The sequence below is a fragment of the Ochotona princeps genome, chromosome X, assembly GCF_030435755.1.
Source record: "Ochotona princeps isolate mOchPri1 chromosome X, mOchPri1.hap1, whole genome shotgun sequence".
NCBI lineage: Eukaryota > Metazoa > Chordata > Mammalia > Lagomorpha > Ochotonidae > Ochotona > Ochotona princeps.
This window is the reverse complement of record NC_080865.1, coordinates 29,447,148-29,471,816: the sequence shown is the minus strand read 5'-3', so window position 1 is coordinate 29,471,816 and position 24,669 is coordinate 29,447,148. Positions and strand designations below refer to the sequence as shown.

At 43.0% G+C, this 24,669-nt stretch overlaps 1 protein-coding gene across 1 annotated transcript in view; it reads left to right on the top strand.

Moving 5' to 3' along the window:
- Positions 1-24,669, top strand: part of PHEX (phosphate regulating endopeptidase X-linked) — a 208,117-nt gene that overhangs the window by 73,972 nt on the left and 109,476 nt on the right. The window contains exons 11-12 of the mRNA XM_004587814.3: positions 2,990-3,118; positions 18,823-18,924. Of these exons, the coding sequence (XP_004587871.2) occupies positions 2,990-3,118; positions 18,823-18,924 (231 nt within the window). The remainder of the gene's footprint in view (positions 1-2,989; positions 3,119-18,822; positions 18,925-24,669) is intronic.

Here is a 24,669-nt window from a genome sequence, read left to right as displayed (position 1 = left end):
ACTTGATGGAACAGTGTGTATATTAACTGATTGAATGAGAAAAATCATATTTAGGGATTGGATAGTAGGAGTTTTACAGCTTTGTTTTTCTTTGACAATTTTTCTTTTTATCCAGGTGTAGCTTAATACAATCATCTGTACTCAGGTTCTGCTTTGTTGGGGTATATAAATATATTCAGGGTAATACTTTGCTATGTCACATTATTTTCATTGTCCTCTTATCATTTATTCCTATTTTTTCCAGTGATTTTGATTGGGTCATTATGAGTGTAGTGTTGATATTTCTTAGTGACATGTTTGTCACTGTCTTTTTGTTTATATTTTATGTTTGGGTAACAAAGAATGATTTTATATATTTGTGAGGCATTATGTGATGTTTTGGCCTACATGCAGTATAGAATCCATCAAGTTCATTTGCATATCCATTACCTTACAAGGCTCATTTTGTGGGGGGAGAAGGTAAAACATCTATTTCCAGTAATTTTGACATATATGATACAGTATTGTTCACTTTGGTAATCAGGAACATAAATATGACTCATATGATTTCACTTATATGAAATATAAAAAGAAACAGAAACAGGCAACAGAAAGGTGATGACGTAAGGCAAAGTGATAGGAAAGCAATGGATGGCCCAAAACCTTGGGACTCTACATCTGTATAGGAGACCTGGAAGAAGCTCTCGGTTCTTGGCTTCAGATTGGCTCAGCTCCGGCCATTACGGCCATTTGGAGAGTGAACCAGCAGATGAGAGATCTTTGTCTCACCTTGTTTCTGTAAATCTGATCTGCCTTTCCAATTAAAAAAAATACATCTTTAAGAAAAAAAGAAGGTGGTTGGGGTGAATGGGGAAAGGGGGGATGCTGATCAAAAGGTACAAAGTCTGGAGCCACAGGAGTGTGTTTCAGTGACCTATTGTGTATTGTACTATAACTACCTTTTCTCCTAATATTCTGATTATTGAAGATAGGCATGCTATATGTATTAGGTGATAAAGTTTTAGCTTTACTTTGGGGATAGAGTTTTCAAGTGAACTACACATGTATCTCTCATCTTTGAATCTACCTTAATTCACCCAGGCCCAAGAGTCCCAATTCTATCTCCTCTCGATCTCTTTCAATTGTCTCCATCCCTATGCTTGTCCCACTCCCTTAGCTCCTGAGTCTTTGCTTCCATATAACTCAACTCCTAATTTCCACAGACATTTCTCTCATTTTTGTTTCTGAGCCTTAGGTCTGAATCATTCTCCCAGCGCTAGAGAACTTATAGATCTTATGGCTTTTCAATAACATTTCTTTTAAAAAATATTTATTTAGTTTTAGTTGAAAGATAAATTTACAGAGAGAAGGAGAGAGAGACAGACAGACAGAGAGAGAGCAAGCTTCTATCTGCTGATTCAATCCTCCAATGGACATGATGGCCAGAACTGAACTGATCCAAAGCCAGGAGTGAAGATCCTCTTCCGGGTCTCCAAAACGTTGCAGGGTCCCAAGAACTTGGACCATCCTTTACTGCTTTCCCAGGCCATAAACTGAGAGCTAGTTTGGAAGTGGAACAGTCGGACTGGAAGTGGGACGTAAATCAGCACCCATATGGCATGCTGGTGTCATAGGGAGGAGTATTAGCCTGTTGAGCCATGCTACCATCCTCAAATAATGTTTCAAAATTTATTTTTTTACTAACAATTTAAAGTGAATGTCAGATCTTATGAGTTGTTAGTTCATTTAATGGAGGTTTTGGTTATTAAGGAAACTAGTAAGTACATAGATTCTTGGTAAGCCAATACCCTTGGATTATTTTGGCTACATTTTGACCCTCTAAAGTTACTAGAATGTACAGCTACTTTATAGAGAAGAGCATAAAACAAACTGTATATTTAGGTCACACCAAAGGGTTAAGATAAAAACAAGTAGATTTGTGTGTGTATTTTTAACTCCTGTGGCTCACATAAAAATGGCACCCAGCTGCTTTGCACCGCTACTGCGAAGAGCAGAAGAGAGAGGGGGCCAGAAAGGTGTAAGAAGTAGTGTGTGAAAATTTGAGCTTAGGTATAAGGGGATGCATTCTTGAGCAGGAAGTGCTAAATATAATATTGCACTTGCCAAAGAATGTTCTGGGATCTTTTTCTGTAGAGGTTTTAAAAATAGATCCAGCTTTTACATCTGTGAGGGGTCAAGTCACCAGAAAGCAGAGGAAGGAGAGATGCATTTAACTATTCATCTGGTTCACCTTGCTTGGACAAGCAGAGTTTCACATTGTCAAGGGGCACTCCCAGCCACCATCCTCAGGCCTCCCTCTCTCACTGCCTACACCCTGAATCTCCCAGGGCCACGTATTTCTCTATTTTATCTCTGTAAAAAACCTTTGAGCCTTCTAGGTCCTGCTTTAGAAGCTCTCTCCTTGTTTATAAATGTTTTCTTGTAATGATATAATTGGGACAGATGGAAACATGTTTACATCAGTATTTTGCTTGTTTACCAATGTGTTCTTTGCTATGATACAATGTAAATACGCTGCCTGGGTTATTCCTGGTAAGTTGTGTTCTCCCAGTTGCCACATTGAGTGTACTGTGTAGAGAAAGCAAAGCCTTTGATCAGCCATTGATTCAAGATCTTTCATGGTGGAACTCCAGTTCTCAGTAGGCATTAACTCGTTTTTCCCCCTTCAACAGAGATTAAATGCTCTCCCAGACCTTGGTGACATATCCTGTTCTATCCCTGCTGACATAAAAAAAAACCAACATTATCTAGATCCTTGTTTTAATGGGAAAAATTGGACCATAAATGATATTTTCATTGCCAATTTTTTTTGTCAAGTTTTAAACATACCTGGGGAGAAGCCGAGCTTTTCTCTTCAGCTGGTTCGACATTGCCTCTGCCTGACGTGTTATGTGGGTTGGGTGTACAGTGCTTTGTAGACTGTTTTGAATCTTTTTAGTGGTGGGTTTTATTTGAATGAAGCTCAAGCTGGATCATTTATCTCCCACAGGTAATCCAGGGGACTACAACTTTGCTGCCTCAGTGGGACAAATGCGTAAACTTCATTGAAAGTGCCCTGCCGTATGTTGTAGGGAAGATGTTTGTGGATGTGCACTTCCAGGAAGACAAGAAGGGAATGGTAAGTGGCGCTCCACAGATGCTGAAGCCTGGTGTTGACCCAGCTAGCAGGGAGTAGGATCAAACCAGCAGCTCCATGGCAGCCTTCTAGGTAGCAGAGGTCTATAGGAATTCTCTTTGAATTCTTTGAATTTCTCAGTAAAAGTAGAAAGAAAGGCCATCAAATGAGAGTTAGGCTTGATGAACAGATATTGAAGGTTGCAGGAAAGGGGAGGTGGTGTGAAGCCACTGTCCAGGGCAGTGGGAGTGTTACTAAACTATGTGGAAGTGTATGTGAGATTGAAGGTCACGAATTAAAGGTTCGTCGCCATAGTAATGGGTTCTGCTCCACATTCTTCTAAGAAATGTGTTTTTAATGCTACCTTTCTTGAGGCACCTTTGACATATGACAACTGTACCAGATTCAAAAGTGTGCCATATGATGATTTGATATACTTTGTGAAATTATCGCAGCAGTTTCTTTAACACCTTTATCTTCACACTTATTTACCGTTTTGAATGTGCAGGTGGTGAGGAAAGTAAAGACATGGCAAATTTCAAGTATGTAGCACATTATTAGTAAGTATAGCCATCAGGCTATAGAGCCCTAGATTTTATTCATTTTCTAAGTGAAAGTTTGTACTTTTGGACTAGTGTTTCTTCATACTTCCTCTTCAGCACTTGGCAACTACAGTTCTACTCTCTGCTTCACTGAGTTCAACTTTTAAAAAAAATTCACATTTAAGCGAGATCATGCAGTATTTGTCCTTTTGTGTCTGACTTCATGTAGCAGAACATCTATGTTGCCATAAATGGCAAGATTTCTTTCTTTCACTATGAACGTGTATCCATGTTTTCTTTATCCATTCATCTTCTGTGGGCATTTAGGTTGGTTAGGTAGCCTGCCTGTGAGGACAAATGCTACAAAGAACATGGACATATAGATGTCTATTCAAGATCCTAGTTTTGTTTCCTTTGGGTATATATTACAAGTACTGGGGTGGCTGAATAAAATTGTGTGTTTTTTTTTTAATTTTTAGAGGATCCTTCAGCCTACTTTTCATAATGGCTGTAGCCATTTATGTCTCACAGTGTGTTAGTGTTCCCTTCTTTTTCCCATGTCCTCACCGATACTTAGTGTCTCCTGATTTTTTTTTTTGTAATAGCCATATTGTTGGATGTGAGGTGGTACCTGTTTTTTGAAATTTGCATTTCCCTAGTTATTAGCTGATTTTTTTCTTAAATTATAAATGTGAATCTATCCAATCTTTTTGTATATGAATTTTCATTGCACAAATGTCATGAAGCAAAGTATCCAGGTATGATTAGTATTCCATGAAATCAATCAGATAGGAATATAAGAGTGTCTTGGGGGCAGATAATCGATAAACATTGAATTTAAAGGCAGTGCATAACAAAGCATGTGATTGTTCAAGCAGTTGGTATTATGTAGTGATACAGTGTAGGTCTTGTAATAATGTTTGCTTTGAAATGCTATTTATCTAGGTATATTTGCCTACATTTAGTTGTTTTTATTGCCTTTGGATACTTTGGAGAATTTTCTGTGAAGTTGATGTTTTCTAGCTGAATCTCAAGGTTCTCTTGCAAATATTCCACTGGGGAAATAATGCCTCATTTCAAAATAGTGCTTCCATTGTATTTTTTCCATTGCACCCTAGTCTGGGTAAATGCACGGGGGTAGACTTAACAGCTGAGCATAGTGGGAACATTATAAGCTCTACGAAGAAAATAAGAACAATTAAGAAATGATAGGTTTTTTTTAATAAATTGAGTTTTTTGGCAGTAGAATAATTTTAGCTAATATGAAAAGTATGTGACTTTAATTTGTTTTTCTCAGTTTTGGTACAAAAGTTTCTTTTTCATGTGTTGGATGTCACATTCTAAAATAGTTTGGTTTGGCAGTCTTTACTCTTATTTTGATATGCATGGGGTAGTGTGGTAGATACACACATAGTGGTACCTTTTACATAAAATTATTTCCCTCACAGGAAATTCCCAAGTTGGAAACTTCTAAGAGAAGTTTCATAACCTTGGTATAGGGCTCCCAACCAAGAACCACCTGAAGCCACTGATTTACTTGAAAATCCTCTGTATTATTCACTATAATGCCTCTCCCTCAAAAAAGAAAAACAGGAAGATCCCCAGTGGGGCAAATTTCAGAATTGTCACTCAGGCAGTTCTGCCATTTATCTGTCTGTCTGGCTGACTGGCTATCTCTCTACCTATTTATTTATTTATTTATTTATTTATCACAAAGTCAGATATGCAGAGAGGAGAGACAGAGGAAAATCTTTTGTCTGATGATTCATTCCCCAAGTGAGTGCAATGGCCGATTCTGTGCTGATCCAAAGCCAGGAGCCACGAACTTCCTCCAGGTCTCCCACATAGGTGCAGAGTCCCAAGGTTTTGGGCCATCCTCCAGGCCACAAGCAGGGAGCTGGATGGGAAGTGGAGCTGCTGGGATTAGAACTGGTGCTCATATGGGATCCCAGTGCGTTCAAGGCAAGGACTTTAGCCACTAGGCCACCGTGCTGTGCCCCTGCCATTATTTAGTTACAAGCAAATAAATATGATTAGAAGTTTAAACTTCAGGTGGTTCTCAAACTTTAATGGCTTTGTGAAGCACATGAGATTATTCTGGTTCAAATGCAGCATCTTCCTGCATTTTAACAGCATCTTTCACACATGGATTTTTGGTAGGACCCAAGAATATCCCAAGCTCTCGGGGGAGCTTGCTGGTGGTGCTCCAGGGAGCACCTCTAAATAGCAAGGCCTCTGACTTGTTCATCTGTTTCTGGTTACCACCAGAAAGCAAGCCATGGTGACTCATGAGAGCAGGCCAGGCCAGTTGACTTTTATAGCAACATTTTATTTTCTAAGACTTGCTGCATTAGTGCAAATGACTGCTTCAATTTTCAGATTGTTGAAAATGTTTGCGCTTCAGATTGCTGTCAATGGACTGAATCTTGTGTACAACCTGTGGCTTGCTTATTTTTATCCCTGGAATATTTAATTTTCCTTTGAAAATGGCTACATGTCTTTCAGGAAGTGGGACAGAGCTATAACCAGTGTAGGGTTGTCTATAAACCTTGCTTACACTTGAGGGAGAATAGGGAGCCACCAAATTCTTCATAGAGTAGTGCTCTTTGTGGACTAAAGAAAGTGTTACAGAACTAGGATACAAGGTATATATGTCATTTTGTTTTTCCTTGTAGCCACATTAAAAAAGGTTAAAGGAAGCAGGTAAAATTAATTTTTGTAATATGTTTCCCAAAAACTAAAATATTGTCATATAAATGCATAATTAATATATTGCTAATACTATAGTTTATGTGCTTTTCTTCATATGAAGCCTTGAAATCCCATCTGTGCCATGTTTAGAGGGTTCAGTGGCAATGTGGCTGCCACATTGGGCATTGATGTTGTAAAGATTTAAAGAAGGATCTCTTGGGCTCAGCATGAAGTGGCTTAGTGTCCGAGAGAGAGGGTGCAAGTGGCCAGGACTGGGAAGTTGGTATCTCTGATTCGTGGCTGACTGGGTTTCAAGTAAGGCTCTAGTATAGGAGAGGAAAGGTCAAATAACACCAAAGGTTCTTAGCCTGGAAATAAGGGTGGGGATTGGAGTTCGAGCACTACTTGGTGAAGATACTTCCCATTTTCTTGGATGCCATCTTGGAGAAGGAAACATTCTAAACGTTACTCGAAGGCAAGTGCCTGGGGAGACTTAACTTTCCCTTGGCTTAGGGACCACATGTGGTGGAGTTTTCAAGGTAAAGATGCTCAGTGCTCTTTGGATGTGAAAGACTGGGTCAAGTGAAAACCACAGGTTCCAAACTCAAATACCCTCACAATCATTAAGCAACATTAAATAACATGTAGAAATAAAGCTTTCTGGATATAAACATGGTAATTGCTCTTAATTTTGGCTCTTTGGACACACTGATGATGAATAGAAGTGAATGTGCTATCCAGGATTCAGACAACCGTCATCTCTAGGCAATTATTTTCACATAGGAATGCAGACCTAGGGGTGCTAAATAGGTTTCTGTTGTTTACTCTTTGGTTTTTGAGAGTAGTCATAAATAGAGACTTTTATGTGAAGTCTTCTGCATTAAAAATTGGTCAGAATGACCTGTGTGTACATAAAGGTCAATTTTGTTTTATGGCTTTTTATTTAAAGAGATATATAGTAGTTGTGTAGTAGAGACTATCATATCCAGGTGTGAAGACACAGCACAACATGCAGCTCTGCTTCCAACCCAAAGATGGATTCCCAGTGAAGCTGTTAAATATATCTTGACAATAGGATGCTGGACTCTGCCATTGTCCATAGCGACAATGTCAGGACACACACACACACACACACACACACACACACACACACACACACAGAGTAGTGGTCAGTACTCTGAAGGCAAAACTAAACATATGCTGGGAGTGCCGTTTTATGACTTTTATTTATGTGAGTGCTTCTTCCTTCCTTTCCTCACCCTTCCCCCTCTCTGTCTGCATCTCCAGTCTTCAGAATTCCAAATTGCAATTTTATCTATCATAGAACTTTTTAATTTTTTACACTATTAAGATAAAGATCCTGTATTAGTATAATTTAAACTTAAATGGAAGAATGTTAAATTTGTAACTGTTGCTGAAGGACTATACTACTATAACAATATGGGGGGAAATGGGAAGGGAGAAAGAGGAGGGAAAGGGGGAAACCCCTACAGTTATAAGACTGTATCATGGAAAATAATAAAAATAATGAAAAATATGTATCAGGTTAAATCTCACTTAGGATGCCCATATCTCATATCAGAGTGCCCAGGATCAAGTCCCACTTTCATTTTCTATTGCAGCTTTCTGCTAATGTACCTATGAGGCAGCAGACAATGGCTCAAGTATTTGAATTTCTGCCACTTATTCAGGAGCCCCGGATGGAGCTCCCAGCTCCAGTCTTCACCTGGGTGCTCTTCTGCCTATTGGGAGCATTTGAAGAGTGAAGCAGCAGATGGAAGTCTGTCTCTCCTTCCTTACCCCCTCTCCTCTGTCATTCTGCTTTTCAAACAGATGGAACGTTTGGGATACACCATAGTAGCTAAGCATTTAAAAAGTTGCACATGTGGAAAGTTACATATATGAAAGTGGGACTTTCCCAGAGAACTTTGAGGTATCATTATATAAGAGTAATGGGGCTTTCATCCTGCTGTCCCAAGTCCTGGTCCATCCATATCACCTTTTTGACAGGAGAGAAGATAAAGTGTGTGGAGGTGTATTTCAGTTTGCCAGTTGCTCTTTTTGCTCCCATTCCATACTTCTTGTTAATGTTACTTTGTTTCTTTAATGTCAAAATATTGTCCATTCCTTTGATTTTCTGAAAAATACTCTGTCCTAATATTAAGCTCTTTGTTAAAAAAGGTACACAGTTTGTTTCTTAGAATTTTCCTAATAGGAACCAGTTGGATTATGTTTTCCTTCTAGTATTTCAGTATTTTCAAGATACATACAGTGAAAATTTAATCCAAATTCAATCCATTAAGCTGGCATTGTATTTTTGTGTTTGTGTAATTCCAGAAGAAAGAGAAACACAAACTAAGCTGATTATCAGAAATTTGTGGTAACTTTTCAGGTGTGTCTTTGGTTCAGTTTACTTATCGACCTCAATTTTCATTATTTTCTATACACATCTTTTTTTTCAATTGTTCAGTTTTACTTTATTTTGATGTTGTTTACATAGTTGACAAGAATGCATGCCCTTGAGGACCACTGATTAGGGTGGGGAGGATCCAGGCATGGAGGTAGGTGGGGAGCACAAATGCTTCCAATCCTCCTTTTCTTCCCTTTTCTCCTTATGGGGGTGGGGGAAGGAAAGGAAAGGACTGCTCTCAGCTGCCTGACTGTATCAGCGTCTGGGGATGGGGATGTGCACTTGATGTCATCTTAGAAACCTCAGTGTACACACACCCTGCTAAGAAGTGATCCTTGAAGTTTGGAATAGCAATCCAAGCTCGCTCTTATCAAAAAATATTTTTAAAATGTATCTTTCTTTCAGTTACTAAGGCAGAAATGTAAATACATATATCAAAGTACAATGGTTGTGTTCATGTAAAGTATAAGATTTTTTTGCTTAACAGTGGTTTTTAGAACATTCAGTGATATTGAAGTTTCTGTTTGAACGTTTTGACTGAGCTGAATTCTTTTGTAATAAAACAATGTACGTTTTCTTTCTTTGTAGGTCCTATATCCCCAAACTACTTACCTTTATTCATGTATTCATGTCTGCCAGTAGACATTTTTTTTGCTGCTTCCTTAAGTTTTATATTATTTCAGAGTGAAGTTTGTTCAAAAAATATTTTAACACAAATAAAAATTTTAAGGAAGACTTTATTTAGGACCATTAGCAATAGGTGTTAAATCCATTGCAATGTGGGAGAGATAGCAAATGTGGTGCAATATATAGCAAGGACAGCTGGGGATTTGTAGCTAGTGAGATGTGGGGTCAGTGGATAGAAAACTCCCAACAGGAAACATTAAGGGTAGGTGAATTCCAAATTCAATTTAGTTGGGTTCTTATGAAGGTATTCCAGAGTGGTCAGATGCCAAGTGTAGGGGATTCCTTTTAAGTAACATGGAAGGATTCTTGCTGGGGATGGGCTACACAGGCCCAGCAAGAACTGTTTAGGGTGGGGTGTGGAGGGAGGAAAGCAGAACGGAAGCTTAGTTGAAAAGATGGTTTGGAGGAGCCTAAGGTTCAGTCTGAGTCTTTTTCAGCCTTCAGGTCAAAGGTCAAGTCACTGATGTCTTACTTGAAGAAGGTTAATCTAGTTAAAGCAGGGCAAATCTTTCATTACACTTTAGATTTAGATTTAGTAGAGGTGGGCATTTGGTTTAGTGGTTAAGATACCAGTTAGGGTGTCTGGGTTCAATTCTTTAGCTGTGGCTTCTGACTCCAGCTCCCTGCTACGTTACACTCTGGATAACAGTGGTGATGACCCAAGTAGCCAACTTTCTCCCACCCCGGGGCCCCTGGATTATTTTTGGACCCCAGCTCTAATGCCCCTATTCAGCTGTTGTGGATATTTAGTGAGATGAACCAACACTTAGAAGTGCTCTGTTTATAGTTCTTTGCCCTTCTTCCTCTCATATAAATAAAATAAAATTTTAAATCTATATATTGTCTAAAACAGTTCATTAATTTCTCCTGTACTCTTGCAATCCCCCTCCCCATACAATAAAGACATTGTTCATGTTGCCAGATAATGCCGTAGGTGCCCTATGTCATCTCCATCTTCATGAGCCACTCTCACTCTCTGCATGAGTGATTTTAGTAGTCTTTCTTAAGAACAGCCTTCTCCACCTACCCCATACTGCTGCAGCTGGCATTACAGGCTTAAAAATCCACTCGGGTCTAGTTGCTGTGGTAGAATTTGAATTTGCAATCTCCATATAGTAGGAATTCACCTCATTAGTGAGCCATAATGATTGAATTGATGTGCTGACATTAATATCCTTTAACTCCTCCAATTCCCTTGCTCACTGTTTCTCTCAGTGGTTGAGGAAATGAGACGTGACTGTAGCATTGATGGCAAAAGTCACATGAAGTCAGTGTCCTGTATTATAGCGTTGCCTGTATCCTATGGCTTTCTGTGATCCTTGCTGATGCTGCTACTTGTGAGCACTATTCTCTGTAGGGCTACCATACACTTAAGGTTCCCTTCAATGCAGGCTAAGAATATTCTTCCTGGGTACCAAGGCTTTTTGTTTCTCTAGTAAATAGTATCAACTATGGTGATCAAAATGAGTCTCTAGAGAAAAATTGATGAAGATTTACCCAAATTAAACCAAACCAAAGTGACTTGTGTTTAAAAGGTCTTTAAATAATTTTATATATGCACACACATATAAAACCTTGTTTACAGATTATATCCAGTTTTTGGTGCATTGTTGAATTAGCCAAGCCCTTCTCTTACCAAGTTGGACAAATTAGGTCACCTGTGTGAACCTGTTTCGTATATTTGAGGGGTGTGTACATTTCTATAGCTCCTGTCATGTATCTGTCATGAAACCTGACTGGCATGTAACAATAAGCAGTTCCTGCCAGTGCATCTGGAGTCAGCAGTGGTCCCCTGGGCAGTGCTGCTGATTGTGGCTGGGCTTGCTCCTATGTCTGGGGGCTGGTTGATCTCAGTTGGCTTTGGCAGAGGTAGTGGGGATGACTGGGCTTTGCTCCATATGTCTCACTTCCTTTAGCCAACCAGCCTGGGCATGTCCTCATGGTGATGGCAGAGATGCAAATGAGCCGGTAGAACACATGGGGCCTCTGGATGCCTAGGCTAAGTGCTGGCATAATGTCAAAACTGCTGTTCCCTTGGCCAAGGCAAGTCATGAGGCCAGCGCAAATTTATGCAGTAAGATAATTGACTCTGCATCTAGTGAGAGGCTCTGCAAGAGTCCCAGCGAAGGATGTGGGTAAAGAAAGGGTCAGCATTAAAGCTGTCATTGCAATGTATCACAACTAGGGATAAAAGTCATACCTACCTCCTTAGTTTGTGGTTAAAGTGAAAGAGATCATCCACATAGACAACACAGCACAATACCTGCTGCATATAGTTAGTGCCACGCAAGTGGTAGCTACTGTTGTGGCTATGTGTCTTGTTTACTATGAAAGTCAGACATGACATCCACGTGCCTGCATGGGCTGTGGCAACTCCTGCCACATTTGAGATTATCTTTCCCTATTAAGTCTTAGAAACTGAGAATGAGAGAGTTCCCTAGAGTGTCTTAATGCAGCTAGTACTCTGTGTATGTCCAGTGTGGTCTTTTTAGTTGGAATAAAGATCCTTCTAATGGTGGGATCTTGGCTGCAGTCCAGAACCTGCCCTATGATTTAACACTGAGTTTGACTCATAGGAGAGTCTCATGAAGCCACTCAAGGAGCCAAACATAATTTCTATAGCAGGTCCAGGTTTCACAACTCTCTACAGGCTAAATCATGTTACAACAAATATCATCATGCCCTAATCCTGACAGCTCATTTATGCAACCTTTGGGAAAATGACATACAGCAAAAGAAGTAATTTAGCTGGCTCATTGGGAGTTAGTTTGAACTAAGTGTGGACACCACTCTTGCCCTTGTCCTTGAGTGTGCTTCCCTGATGATGACATGGTTGGCTCATAGTCCTTGTTTGTTGTGCATGTTTCTGGATAACAATGATTGGTGTTGTCTTGGCCACATATGATTGGCCACAGTCCTGTCAAGCAGATCCTTTCCGACCTGTGGGATATGAAGACCCTGGACTGGAGATTCAGTGGCTGCAGTTGAAAGTCTGCACACCTTTCACCAGGTTGAAATGTTGAAAATAACTATGCTAAGTCCCTCGCTTTCCCATAGCTTACAGTAAATCATTTTGAGGCTAGCTGACTTGTAAACATCATTCTGGTTTCAGATCCATTCTCTCTCAGAGTAGGAAACCAGGAAAGGGGAAAAGATGAATTAAAAGATTAGAATGCGTCTGTTATGCTTGAATCCAATAAGTATGATCTTACTCATTCTTCTTCCCACCCCGATCTCATGGATATATGCTTTTTGATGAAAGAACATGCCCAACTACTATACTAACAGACTCACCTACTTTATAGCAGGACTTGGGCCCACATAATTTGATATTGTCTTTTCTTCTGCCAATATGTTTAATAACGATGCAGATTTGTTCCTCCTGATAAGCTGGTTTGATTTGTTAGTTCACGTGGCTGCCAGAAGCTTCAGTGTTTTCTGCCTACCCTTGGGCCAGGTGTTCTGGCAGAGTCAGTTAAGGCGTCACGTGGGACATCTGCATCCTCTGTCACAGTGCCTTCCAGGCCCATTAGCAGGGAGGTGTATACACTTTTGAAAGCTGTTCTTAGCCAGTTGTCTTGGGCCATGGTGACATCACCGTTCTCAGAATGGACTAGGCTAATTTTCTAAGTCATTTAGCTTCTACTCAGAAACCAGATGATTGCAGTTGTAGGCTGCAATCACTTCAGAGAAATTTGTTTTGAACCTTACCCCCTAATATAAAGATGAGCTTGCTACTCACAGGATGAGTACCTTAGATGGGTTCAGGCTTTGCATTACTGAATCAGAACAGGCATTGTTTTTGAAAAGTGATTTAAATGGAAAGGATACTGCATTTTTTTAGTTTCCATATTACAAAATTTCTTCATTGTATTTGAACAATCACACATAATCTATGAATAAATTTGATAAGATTTTGGGGAGTCCAAATGCCAAATGTAAATGTAAAGGCAATGGAACATATGTCTGTGCTGTTCAGATAATAAGCTGGAGTGGAACTCAGGAGACTAAAAGTGTAGGTCTGAGATTTGGGGGCACGTAGGTATATGTGGGGTTTAAGTATATCTGTTGGATTTCCTTATTGCAAGACACAAAACTATGGAGGAAAGTACAACTGCCAATGGGATTTACTGACTCTCCCTCCTTAAAACAACATGGGCATATGTTCTTCAACTGTATAATAGGACCATTGTAACCTTTTTGCACAAAGCACAGCATTTCTGCATCCATGTGACAGAAAAATAGGTGAACATGGGGACAGCGAGAGGTGAGAGAGACTACTAGGCAATCACTAAAATGGAAAAAAAAAGTTTCATGTGTAATCGGTCCTTAGTGGAAAGGTAACATGTGCAGGCCTGTGCATATGTGCTTTGATATAGAACACTGTGGGTGGGATCCTGGGCCAAAATTGTGGGAAGGAGTAGCTCTTGTGGAGCAGCAGTGGTTGAGAACAATTACACCTAGAGCAGCCCCAGGACCTGGATGTTCTCATATCCCCCCAAATCTGGAGTGAACAGATGCTTAGCAAATGCTCCTTTGTCTGGATGGTCCTTACCATGAAGATGGCAGATTTTCACATAATCATGCTGGCATTAATTTTGGTATGTTGTATTTTGATCTTTGACTGTAAATAAATATTTTCTGTGGATAACTTATGACTTCCACTGTAAGTGATTTCTATTAATGTTATGCTCATCCATTTGGGGTGTTAGGTCAAGGTTTGGTAGACACATGCTGTTTGTCCCTGCTTCTTATTTTAAAATGATAGCTGGGTTTAGCTGCCTCAGGGACTGTGACTTGACTGAAGGCAATGCCATCATGTGATGCTGTGGAGTAATCTAAAGATAAAAATCAGATGTGTTCAGTGACTTATCTTGCTAGTTCCAGCATGCAAAAACCATTGTTTCTCTTATTTGCATTGACATACCAACCAATGACATTAATCATCTTCAAAGAGTCCCCTGTTCTTGAAGTTGGCTGGGATATTTCAACACTATTTTATAGAAAATGTTCCACAGTGAATCTGTAGTCTGGCTACCTCCAGTCCTTCCCCCACCTCAGCCAAAATGCAGTGAGTGGTGCCAGAGGCGATTGGAAGAACAAGGGCAAAGCCCATTGCGGACCCATGGGGAGATCCAAAGCCAAATGATTTACTTGTGCTTGGACATGAATGAGAGAATGTGCCATAAAAGTATGGATTTAGGGAAGACAGGTGTTGGGCTATGCGGAGAAAGGCAGTGGCAGAAGGGCCCCTCTTACAACTAAACTGTTACTCTTCATGTGAACAGTGGGCAGAAATCTGAAGCTTTTTTGTCCTGTTTTTTGTTATAAAAATCAGCTTTGCAAAAGTCATTGTAAAATGATGACATTTTAATGAATTTGATAGCCATTATGAGGCCTGAGAGTGGCCAAGGAGCCTATGGAAACAAGTTGCTTAGAGAGAGGCATCTGGAAGCTTCTCAGGCCCATTTTTAATAACTACATATAAAGATGTTTCAAAGAGAATAGTAGCCAAGTTGCTTTAGGATTAGCCATAGTAGTCCATGAATGTCAAAATTTGCAAAAGATCTCTTTGGCTTGCAGAGTACTTAATTTGCCTTCCTTAATACATGTTAAACAACATATAAAGGGCAATTAAAAACATTTATTTTTATTGGAAAAACATGTAGAGAGACAAGGGGAGAGAGAGAGAGAGACAGAGAGCGAGAAAGAAAGAGATCTTCCATCTATTGGTTCATTCCCCAAATGGCTACAGAACAGCTAGAAGTGAGTCAATCTGAAACAGCCGGGAGCCTCTTCTGGGTCTTCCACATGGATGCAGGGTCCCAAGGCTTGGGGCCGTCCTCTGCTGCTTTCCCAGGCCACAAGCAGAGAGTTGGATCAGAAGTGGAGCAGCCAGGACATGAACTGGCACTCATATAGGATGCCAGCGCTCACAGGTGGAGGATTAGCATGTTGAGCCACCATACCAGCCTGAAGGGCAGTTTTCTTATACATTATCACACATAAATATTTTTCTTGGGGGCCCAGTGCAATGACTCAATGGTTGATCTTGCAAGTGTCAGGATCCTGTATGGGCACTGATTCATGTCCTGGCTGCTGTACTTTCCATCCAGCTCCCTGCTTGTGGCCTGGGAAAGCACTAGAGGATGGTCCAAAGCCTAGAGAACCTGTGCCCATATCGGAGTCCTGGAAGAAACTCCTGCTCCTGGCTTTGAGTCAGCTCAATTCTGTCTATTGTGGCCATTTGGGGTGTGAACCAGCAGATGGAAGATCTTTTTGCCACTCCTTCTCTGTAAATCTGCCTTTCCAGTAGAAATAAACAGATCTTTAAATAAACATTTTACTTGGGCACACTAAGTATTTCATCCATTCTTTGGTTGCTGTCTGCTGACTCAGTGCTCTGGCCAGGGTCCCGAGTGGAAGTCTTTTGTTCCCCTCTCTGTCCTTATCTGTGAATTCCTGTCTTCTCAGCAATATGTGCATTTTTTCAGAAAGCTCCCTTTCTATGTACCTCAATGTTAGTTCATGAGGGGAGAGGCATATGAGTGTTCTACAACACTCTTGATCTTCTGATCTGCACATTCTTCTGTATGCCCGTCCATCATTCTGTTCTCTTCTCTCATAGCCCTGTCTCTGGCCTGGGATGAGTCATTCCATAGCAAATCCTTTCGGAATCGTTCTGCTTTCTCTTAGGACCATGAGAGATCATGCATGGCTTTCTCTCCAATGTTTTCAACCACTTCCTTCCACTGGGATCTTTCTGTATGTGTTCAGCAACAACAGCAAGTCAGTGCCCAAAACCTAGCCCCCAAAGCTAGAGATGTCTCCCTTATTCTGTGTCATTGTCTTCCGTCTTGTGTGGGCGAACTGCTGCTGGGGCTGTCCTGACCTTGCCATCGCCAATGTCCCTGCACTCCTCATCCCAGTGCTGTCTTCCTTCTGCCTTCTGCCTGCAGTCTGCCTTCTCTTCCAGTGCCCCCTCTCTTGGAGAATGGCTGTAGCATCTGCTGTATTGCTCATGCCTGAAGCCTAGGAATTCATCTCACGGTTGAATTCCTCACCTCCCCACATGAATGAATCACCTGGGAGCTTTCAGATGAGCTCCAAATTTCTGAAGTCCCTGTACTCTTTCTCCATCCCCATCACTGTGCCTTATTTGGGGACAATATCCTTTGTCTTTCTGTCTGGAGGGCATGGTCTGGTTGGTGCGTGATGCCGTGTAATAAGGTCATAGATTGACTGTGCAAGAACAGAGTGCTGCTGACTGCATTGACGGAAGATCTTGTTCCTGGAGTGTGCCTTGCTGTGTTCACATGTTCCTCATGTGGGTTTTCTGTTTGAAGGGGTGGCTCTGTTGTCTTCTGGCTGGTTCTCTTCCATTCCCTAGCTTTTTCCTTTCATTTGCAGCGAGGAGCAGAGAGGGGCGCCTTGATCCATGTGCAGAGTCTGGCTCTGACCCTCCACATGCTGAATGAACTTGAGCCAATCATGACCTCTCAGCTCATTTCCCCATCTGGAAAATAAATGGTTTCCCTGGAGAGCATTTTCTTATCCATGGCTACGTGTGCCAGTCTCCCTGGGAGCTTTGCAAACACCCTCCATCTGGGCTAGACCTTAGGCCCATAACGTCGGCATTCTGATACCTGGGTTTCAAGTTTTCTTTTCTTGGTATGTGTGTGTGTGTGCGCGCGTGCACGCGTGTGCACAGGCACTGGGGGGCTTTTCAGACAGCTCCCCCCGCCCCAAGATGCCAGTGTATAGACAAAGCTGAGAACCATTGACTTGGTAATTTTTCTGAAAGGTCTTTGCTACACCATGATTTTGTATTGTTTATCGTGCTCCAATCCAAAGCTTAAGTTTCCCTTCTTCTAATGGTTTCACGAAGTTGGGAAGAACTAGCTGTGAGGCCCCTCCCACCCCCTTCCATCTGCTGTTTGTTCTTATTTACATATGATGGAACCCAGCCCACTGATTTCCGGCTCTGGTTCCCTTACAACTGTTATTGAAGTGAAAACATAGCTCAAAACTTATTAAACAGAAAAAAATTATTTTGAGCTTCCTGCTCACAATGCATTGTAGAACAAAGAAAATATTTAAACTTCTTTTCTTCTAGAATTCATGTTAAAGATTGATTTACATAATCTCAAATGTAAGTTTGTTTCTGTGGCTGAACTCAGTATTTATTCTCTCTTCAGTGTCTCGTGAAGAAAGCCGGAGTAGAAGCAGTAGTTTGGCCTAATGGTTAAGCTGCCTCCTGGGATACCCACAACCCATTTTAGAGTGTGGGGTTCAAGTCCTGGCTCCACTTCTAATTCCAGCTTCTTGCTAATGTGCATCCTGGGAGGCAGCAGGTGATGGCTCAAGGGCTTGGGTCCCTGCCACCCTTGTGAGAGACTAGATTGAATTCCAGGCTCTTGGCTTTGCTCTTCCCCAGTCCCATCTGTTGTGGACATTTTGGAATTTTGTTTAAAGCCAAAGCATGTCTACAGGACAATAGCATGCTGTAAATAGGCTGGGAGGAAGTCCTCACACCGTGGCATCTTCTGATTCTATGTCTACATCTCTTTCCTTCCATTCCTCTCTCCTGGCCCACAGGTCATGGCAAACGCATCCTCAGCATCGGGTGGCATCACTGTCCTCATGCTTCCAAAATGTCCTTGCAGAACATGTCCTTGCAGAAGCTTGCTCTAGACTCCCTATTTTCCATTTACAATAATGAAACTTTTCTGAGCTGTCAGGGAGTAGGGACAAGAGGAAGCAAGTGCTAAGAGAACAGCCAGGTCTTTGGCTTAATTGTTGGTGCTAAATTTTCAGTGAATTTGGGTCCTGGCATAAGTCTAATTCAGGTTGGCAACATGTTCCTTGGGGTGCTAGTTCTCCGTCTGTGTGTGTGTGTGTGTGTGTGTGTGTGTGTGTATGTGTGTGTTCAATAGTATCACTTTGGAGTGTTCCTTCATGTTCTTCTCTAATACCTCCCTAAAACATACAGCCTATACCTTTGTCTCTCCCAGGCCCTTTGTCAATGAAAGAAATTAGCAGCTAATTTGCTTAGGATGGACCCCTTTAGTTGTTACAGACAGCTAGGCTATTAGTCACAACCTGCAGTACTTCCCCTTCCCTCATACAACCTTTTTCTAGCTAGGCCATCAAATTATTCCCATGGGTAGAAACGGTCAGTTATTTTTGATGGGTGGGGAAAAGAGCTTGGTTCTAGGAAAGAGATGATGCCAGCGCATGGAGTTGGGCTGCAATAGCCTCCATCTCACCACATTGAGCCTTGGACCACTACTCCTGCAACTCAGTTTGGGCTCAGAAAAATCTCATTGAGAGGACTTCTTTCCACTGATTCTGCTTCTTTGGATATTTTCTCATAGATGCAGGAATTGATTGAAGGTGTTCGCTGGGCCTTTATTGACATGCTGGAGAAAGAAAATGAGTGGATGGATGCAGCGACGAAAAAGAAAGCCAAAGAAAAGGTAGGGATTCCTTTGGATTAAAAGAAAAAAAATAGGCTTTTGGTTGAATAGATTTTTGTGCTTGACATTGATTGTGTAGTTGATTTTTCTATTGACTGAGCGGTTGACTCTCAGTGACCCTAGAGTTAGGTGCCTGCTTTTGGATAAATCTATAAGATTTCATCACCAGCAAGTAAAAGAAAATAAAATCTGACTGCTTCTTTTTTGAACTGCATTTCCTAACACCTTGCAATTCAGCCGTTCCATCTCTTCTAATTGCTATCTCTAAGAACACCATGGCTTGCTGCCTAGTGAGTCTTGCCTTAAACTGTCGCTGGATACTGCAGAATGCAAAGCAGTGGGGAGCCATGAGGAGCAGCTGGCAAATGAACCCTCGAGACACAAAGAAGAAGAAAAAGCTATCTTGGCCATGTGTCCTTGTGCTCTGGGCACGATGTGTGCAAGTGTCTTGGGGACAAACCCTTTCCCATCACCAAGCACACTGATTTTCTTCATTTTGCACAAATGAGCTTAATAGCATCAGCTGTACAACACAGGTCAGATCAGCGATAGGATTGTAAAATTTCCAGAAATTATACAGCAAGATGGGGGAAGATGATCAAAACATGAGCAACGATGTTGTTTCCAAATGAAGAATGGGGGTGCATCTTGAACTCCAAGTGCTGTCATGGAGCTAGCTCGGGGGGTAAGATATACCTGCTCCATATACTCTCTAGCTGGGCGCCTCTGAAAGTAGTAGCCCTTCTTTATAGACAGGGTTTTCCAAAGCGCTCCCATGCTGAGAGCCATCACTGAGGGCTTGATGCTGTCGCCTTGTAGGCCCCTCTCCAGCAACCTGTGGCTCACAGGTGTGAGCTGCATACTGCCATCTGAGCCAGTCTCCTGGGTGATGGCTGTCATGGGCAGGCCCACGTAATGCTGGTTGGAGTTGTATCGAGTTGTGCTGAGCACAGAAACAAAGAAGGCCAAGCCTTGTTGAACTCCAGATGTACAAGGATGTGTTGGAGAGCTTGTTCCTCACACGTTGAATAAACACTGCCTTAGATATTTTCGTCAATCGACACGAAAAGGCTGTCCAGTGTTTATAGTGAAGAAAGAGCTTGGGTGGTGGTGGTGGAGGGGGAGGAGTATTGGAAGAAGACAAAGGGTAAGTTTGATTTTTTTCCTTCTCAAAAACCTGTCAAAGCTGTCTGAAGTCATGAAGGCACAAGCTGATGAAGGCACGGGCACCGGGCTACGATGGCAAACTGCAGATGGTACATGGGACTTTCAGCACCCACATATTGTTGTCTTGTAAAGGCTTTGGTGATGTGCCGAGCCAGCCTGTACTGAGACAGACTGTGTCTCCTGCTGGCAAGTTGAACACTCAGCGTCTTAAGGGTCTGTTAGTCTAACCCCTTGAGGGCTGCAAAGCAATTGTGGAAGAATTACAACAGGGTCACCAGTGTGAAGGGTGGACATGAATGTGTGTGTGTGTGTGTGTGTGTGTGTGTGTGTGTGTATGTGTGTGTGTTGCAAATGGATAATGCTCTAGAAACTGCAATTAGTTTCCTGAGAAGATTGGATTGAAATTGCCACCTCTGGGGATCCCGTAAGCTGCATGAGTGAATGGGTGCTTTCTATTTGAGTGCGTGGGCCCCATGGGTCATTCTAGAAGGAGGCCATTCTCTTTTATTATTATTTTTCACGATATGGTTCCATAGGCACAGGGATTCTCCCCTCGGCCTCCCCCTCCTCCTTCCCCATTCTCCCCCACCAACTGTTTCCCCCTATATCATTACATTACAATAGTACAGTCCTTCAGCCACAGTCACAAGTTCAACATTCTACTGTTAAAGTGTATCATGACATAGTAGGTATAGACAATGATAGATAGTCTGGTGTCTCATCCTCAGGGCCTATTTAACAGTTTCATTGGGTATCTTACTCTGGAGTAGCGATGTGTATTGCAACATATCTTCGCTTCCTGATGTGCTAGTAAGGAGGCTATTCTCAATCCTCCTAACGTTAGACATATTCCTCTGAGTTGCTCTCAAGTCTTCCACTTGATTTCACTGAGAGCTGGCCGTTTTTTTTTCTGAAAGTACTCTTTGAACTTGCTGCTTTCTTTGAGCCGAGTTCAGCTTGCCAGCAACTTGGCAAGTTCCTTGACAGGTACACATATCAAAGGCAAATGTCCTATTGGATCTCATCAAGTTCCCCGAGTGTATTTTGTATTTCAGAGTTCAGAGAAGTTCCTTTAATGAAAGGCAAGAAAGAGGGATGTAACTCAAGAATTTCCAGCAGTCTGTGAGGTGGATAGCCCTGGACCTCTGGAAGGGGGAAGATTTCTTGAAATTAAATGAATCTGCAGTTCTGGCAATGACCTCTGGGTGGAGCTCGTAGTACCCACAAAGAACTCTGCAAGCTGAAGGTTTTTCTGCAGCCTTCTACTCTGAGGTTGTTTTTGAAAAATTATTTTTTTCTTACCCTTTTTCTCTGCTGTCCTCAATTTGATTGCCTTTTAATAGTCAACAAGAAAGGAGAGGCTCTGCTTTAAAATTCCTTGGATCTTACATGGAAATCTCTGACTCTCTTAGGGCTTTGCAGTTCTGATACTGAGTAGCCTTCTGCATTAAGAAAGAATTTGCCTGCATTGGAAGTGGAGGTGAATAATTCGCCTTCTCTTCCTGGTATGACTTGGCACTGTTCTCTGGGCATGTGGTGTGTGCAGTATATCACCCAGGCGGAAGATTTCTCATCAATAATAGTGCCCACACTGGGCCAGTGCTGAGTCACTTGGCAACCCACTGGGAGAGCTGGGAAAATGCTCAGCTTTGTGACAGGGAGAAGCTTTTCTTTCCCTCACCAGGAAGCCCTGGCCTGCAGCTAATTCAAGTGCCTCCTGAGAGGTGTCACCTTGGTGTTCCAAGCACCACGCCCTGGGCCCCAGGGTGGGCTTGCTGCCCGCAGTGGTCCGATGGCACCCCTAGGGCAGTGTGTGCCTGTGACTTGCTTGTCCCTGGGGGTGATCTCTGCTTCAGTGAAGGGTAAATGGGTTACCTCTCTCTCCTGCTCCTCCTGTTAGAGGACCCGGACGGCCCTTGTGTTGGGAAACCGATGCTACACGTTTCATGTAGAAATCTGGTATGGCGAAATGAGCACCAGTTTTTGTTGAGGCTTCTGTGTTCCCAGGAAGAGTGTACTCTCACTGTAAACAACCCACAAAAGACAGGAGGCCTGGTGTTTTGTTTTGGTTTTTCCCCCCGATTATTGTAGACATTGTCAGGGGACGCAAAGATGTTCGGAGAGGTGCTGTCTGAAGGATTGGGCCTTTGCAAAGTAGAGGAGAAGCATTCAAGGTCACACTGCCCAGTGACTCCAAGGCCTGGCAGGAGAGGGAGTAGCCATCACCTCCAGCCAGCCCTGGCCAGCTCTGGGCAGAGCAGCAGGAGTAGCTTCCTGAAGTCGGCAGCTCAGCTTTAGCTGGATTCAGTTCTGCGGCCCACGGCTTCCTCCCTTAGAAAAGATCTGTCTGTCCTCTTTGCCCCTGAGGCCCAGGCTTGTCAGGACACACTCAGACAAAATTACCAGGATGGTCCTCACAGGGAAACAGTAAAGGTGCTTGAGGGAGTGGCCTAAAGCTTGGCCAGCGCAGGTGCAGAGAAGGCCCCAACTCCACAGGCATGTGACTGCTGTATGTAGGCTTTCGGAGAACTGGACTAAATTCTCGTGGAGAGGAGAACACGGAGTTGGAACTCACCTCTGACTTTGTTAGTCACTGGGCACTCCTGTGCTGCTGAAGGTGTGGTTCTGGATCAGCCCAGCAGGGGGCTAGTTACAGCTGAAAATTTTCCAAGCCTCTTGGGTTAGGAGCAATCCACCCAATCTGGAATTTCTGTCACACCCTTTCCCCTTCACTGTGCTCCTATCAGGGTTCCAGTTGCAGGCTTGCATTGGGCCCAAGAGCTTTCTCTTTCCTTCCAATCCTGCTTGGCCGTGCACACTAAGGATTATGGTGTGAGGGCGTCAGCACCTGCTCCCAAGCCTCCCGCGGCCCACAATGGGTGGGTGTTGAGGTGACCCTGCCCAGCACCCTGGGCTATGTGTGCTGTTGGTGCTTCCTCACCTTTAAGGTGCAGAGCAGTCTGTTGTGTCTGGGTACAAGCCTTGCCTCTGTGCACTCTATTGCAAATGTTTCCCACAGGACGTGCTCAGTGAGGGGCCGGGACCTGGGATTGGGATTCAGAGAGCAGGAGTTACAGCCACTCCTGCAGGAGCCTCACGCAGGAGCCCCAGGCTGTAGGTAGGTCCCATGTGGGAAGTGCTAGTTAAGGTGATGGAGATTGCAAGTGGGCCTGGGAGGCACATCACTTTGCGTGTTCCTCTTTCCACATGCCAGCCTCACTATGCGTCCAATGGTCTCTTGCCCTTGCTACTTGCACTTGGGCTGCCTCATTGATTCACTTCCAAGTATTCTACAGAATGGCAGCAGACTGTTCCTACAGATCCTGTGTCTCTGTATTGCTGTACACAGGTACAGTCATCTGCTGCCTGAACCACCCCGGTGCATGCCGGGGATGCTACGGTGCATTTGAAAACCACTCACAGTGGCTCCTGTGTGCCTGTTGTCCTTAGCTTGTACCCACTCTCTGCTCCCATCTTCCTGGTTCTGTGCATCTGTCTCTTTTGGACCAAGACAGTGGTGCTACAGGAAGTATAACACTAAGGTTAGGAATACAGACTGGAGATGGGCTGCTGATGTTCCAAGCAACTTCCACCCCTTATTAGCTGTGTGACCCTCTGGGAGTGTTTTAATGTCTTCTGCTCAGTTTCTGTATCTGCAGATGGGGAGGTAAGTGGCTACCTTAGTGATCTTAGCACTTCAGGAGTCAGCCTAAACTGCTGGGAGGAGCACCGGATGCATGAGAAAGGGTCTCTGAGTTATCAACGCCTTGTTCTCAGTAACTGTCCTGGGGAATGAGGAGGTTTTGGCTGGGCCAGTTGGTGACAGGGTAGCGGAGAGAGTGAGGCTCTGTTTGTGTGTCTGGATCTCTGGGTTTGGCTGTTGCTCAGGAAGGTGGGTAAAGGCTGCCGTGGGCCCGGGTCCCTGTTACCTCTTGTATGCTACAGGTAGTGTTTGCCATAACTTCTCTGTCACCCCAGGTGCTTATAGCAGCAAGCAGTCCCTGTTGGGAGGGAGAGAGGTAGTAAGGCATTTTCTGGTGTTTGAACAACTTCAATATTATCTTTGTGATAGTTGTTTAGGCACACAAGCAGTGTGAGTAAGGCGTTTGCTGCTTCCCCACGCCAAAGGCATGGTATGCATGACATAATCAGGTTTGCGTGTTGTGGAGCCACTTGTAACTGCTTAGAGCATTCATTCTCACACTTGAGAATGTAGCCCCTCCCATCCCAGGACCCCCCCCACCACCACCACTCCAGAAGGCTGATTCAAACTCCAGTAACCAGCCCCAACTTTCCAAGTTTTGGGTTCAGTGGTGTCGGCTGGGGGCTTGGGAATGTGCCTTTCTGGCCAGTTTCCCAGTGATGTTGCTGCTGTAGGACTGGTGCTGTGGGAGGACAATGCTGATTTCAGCAGAGAATCCCCTCCTGCTGAGGCTATGTCTATAGAACTAGGCAACATTTATTAAGTGATTCCCTTGTGACGAGTCCTTGGGTCACCGTCTGTCCCACGTGCATGCCCAGAGTGACAAGGGGGTCCTTCAGAACGTAGCCAGAGCATTTCTTTGATTGCTCTGCCAC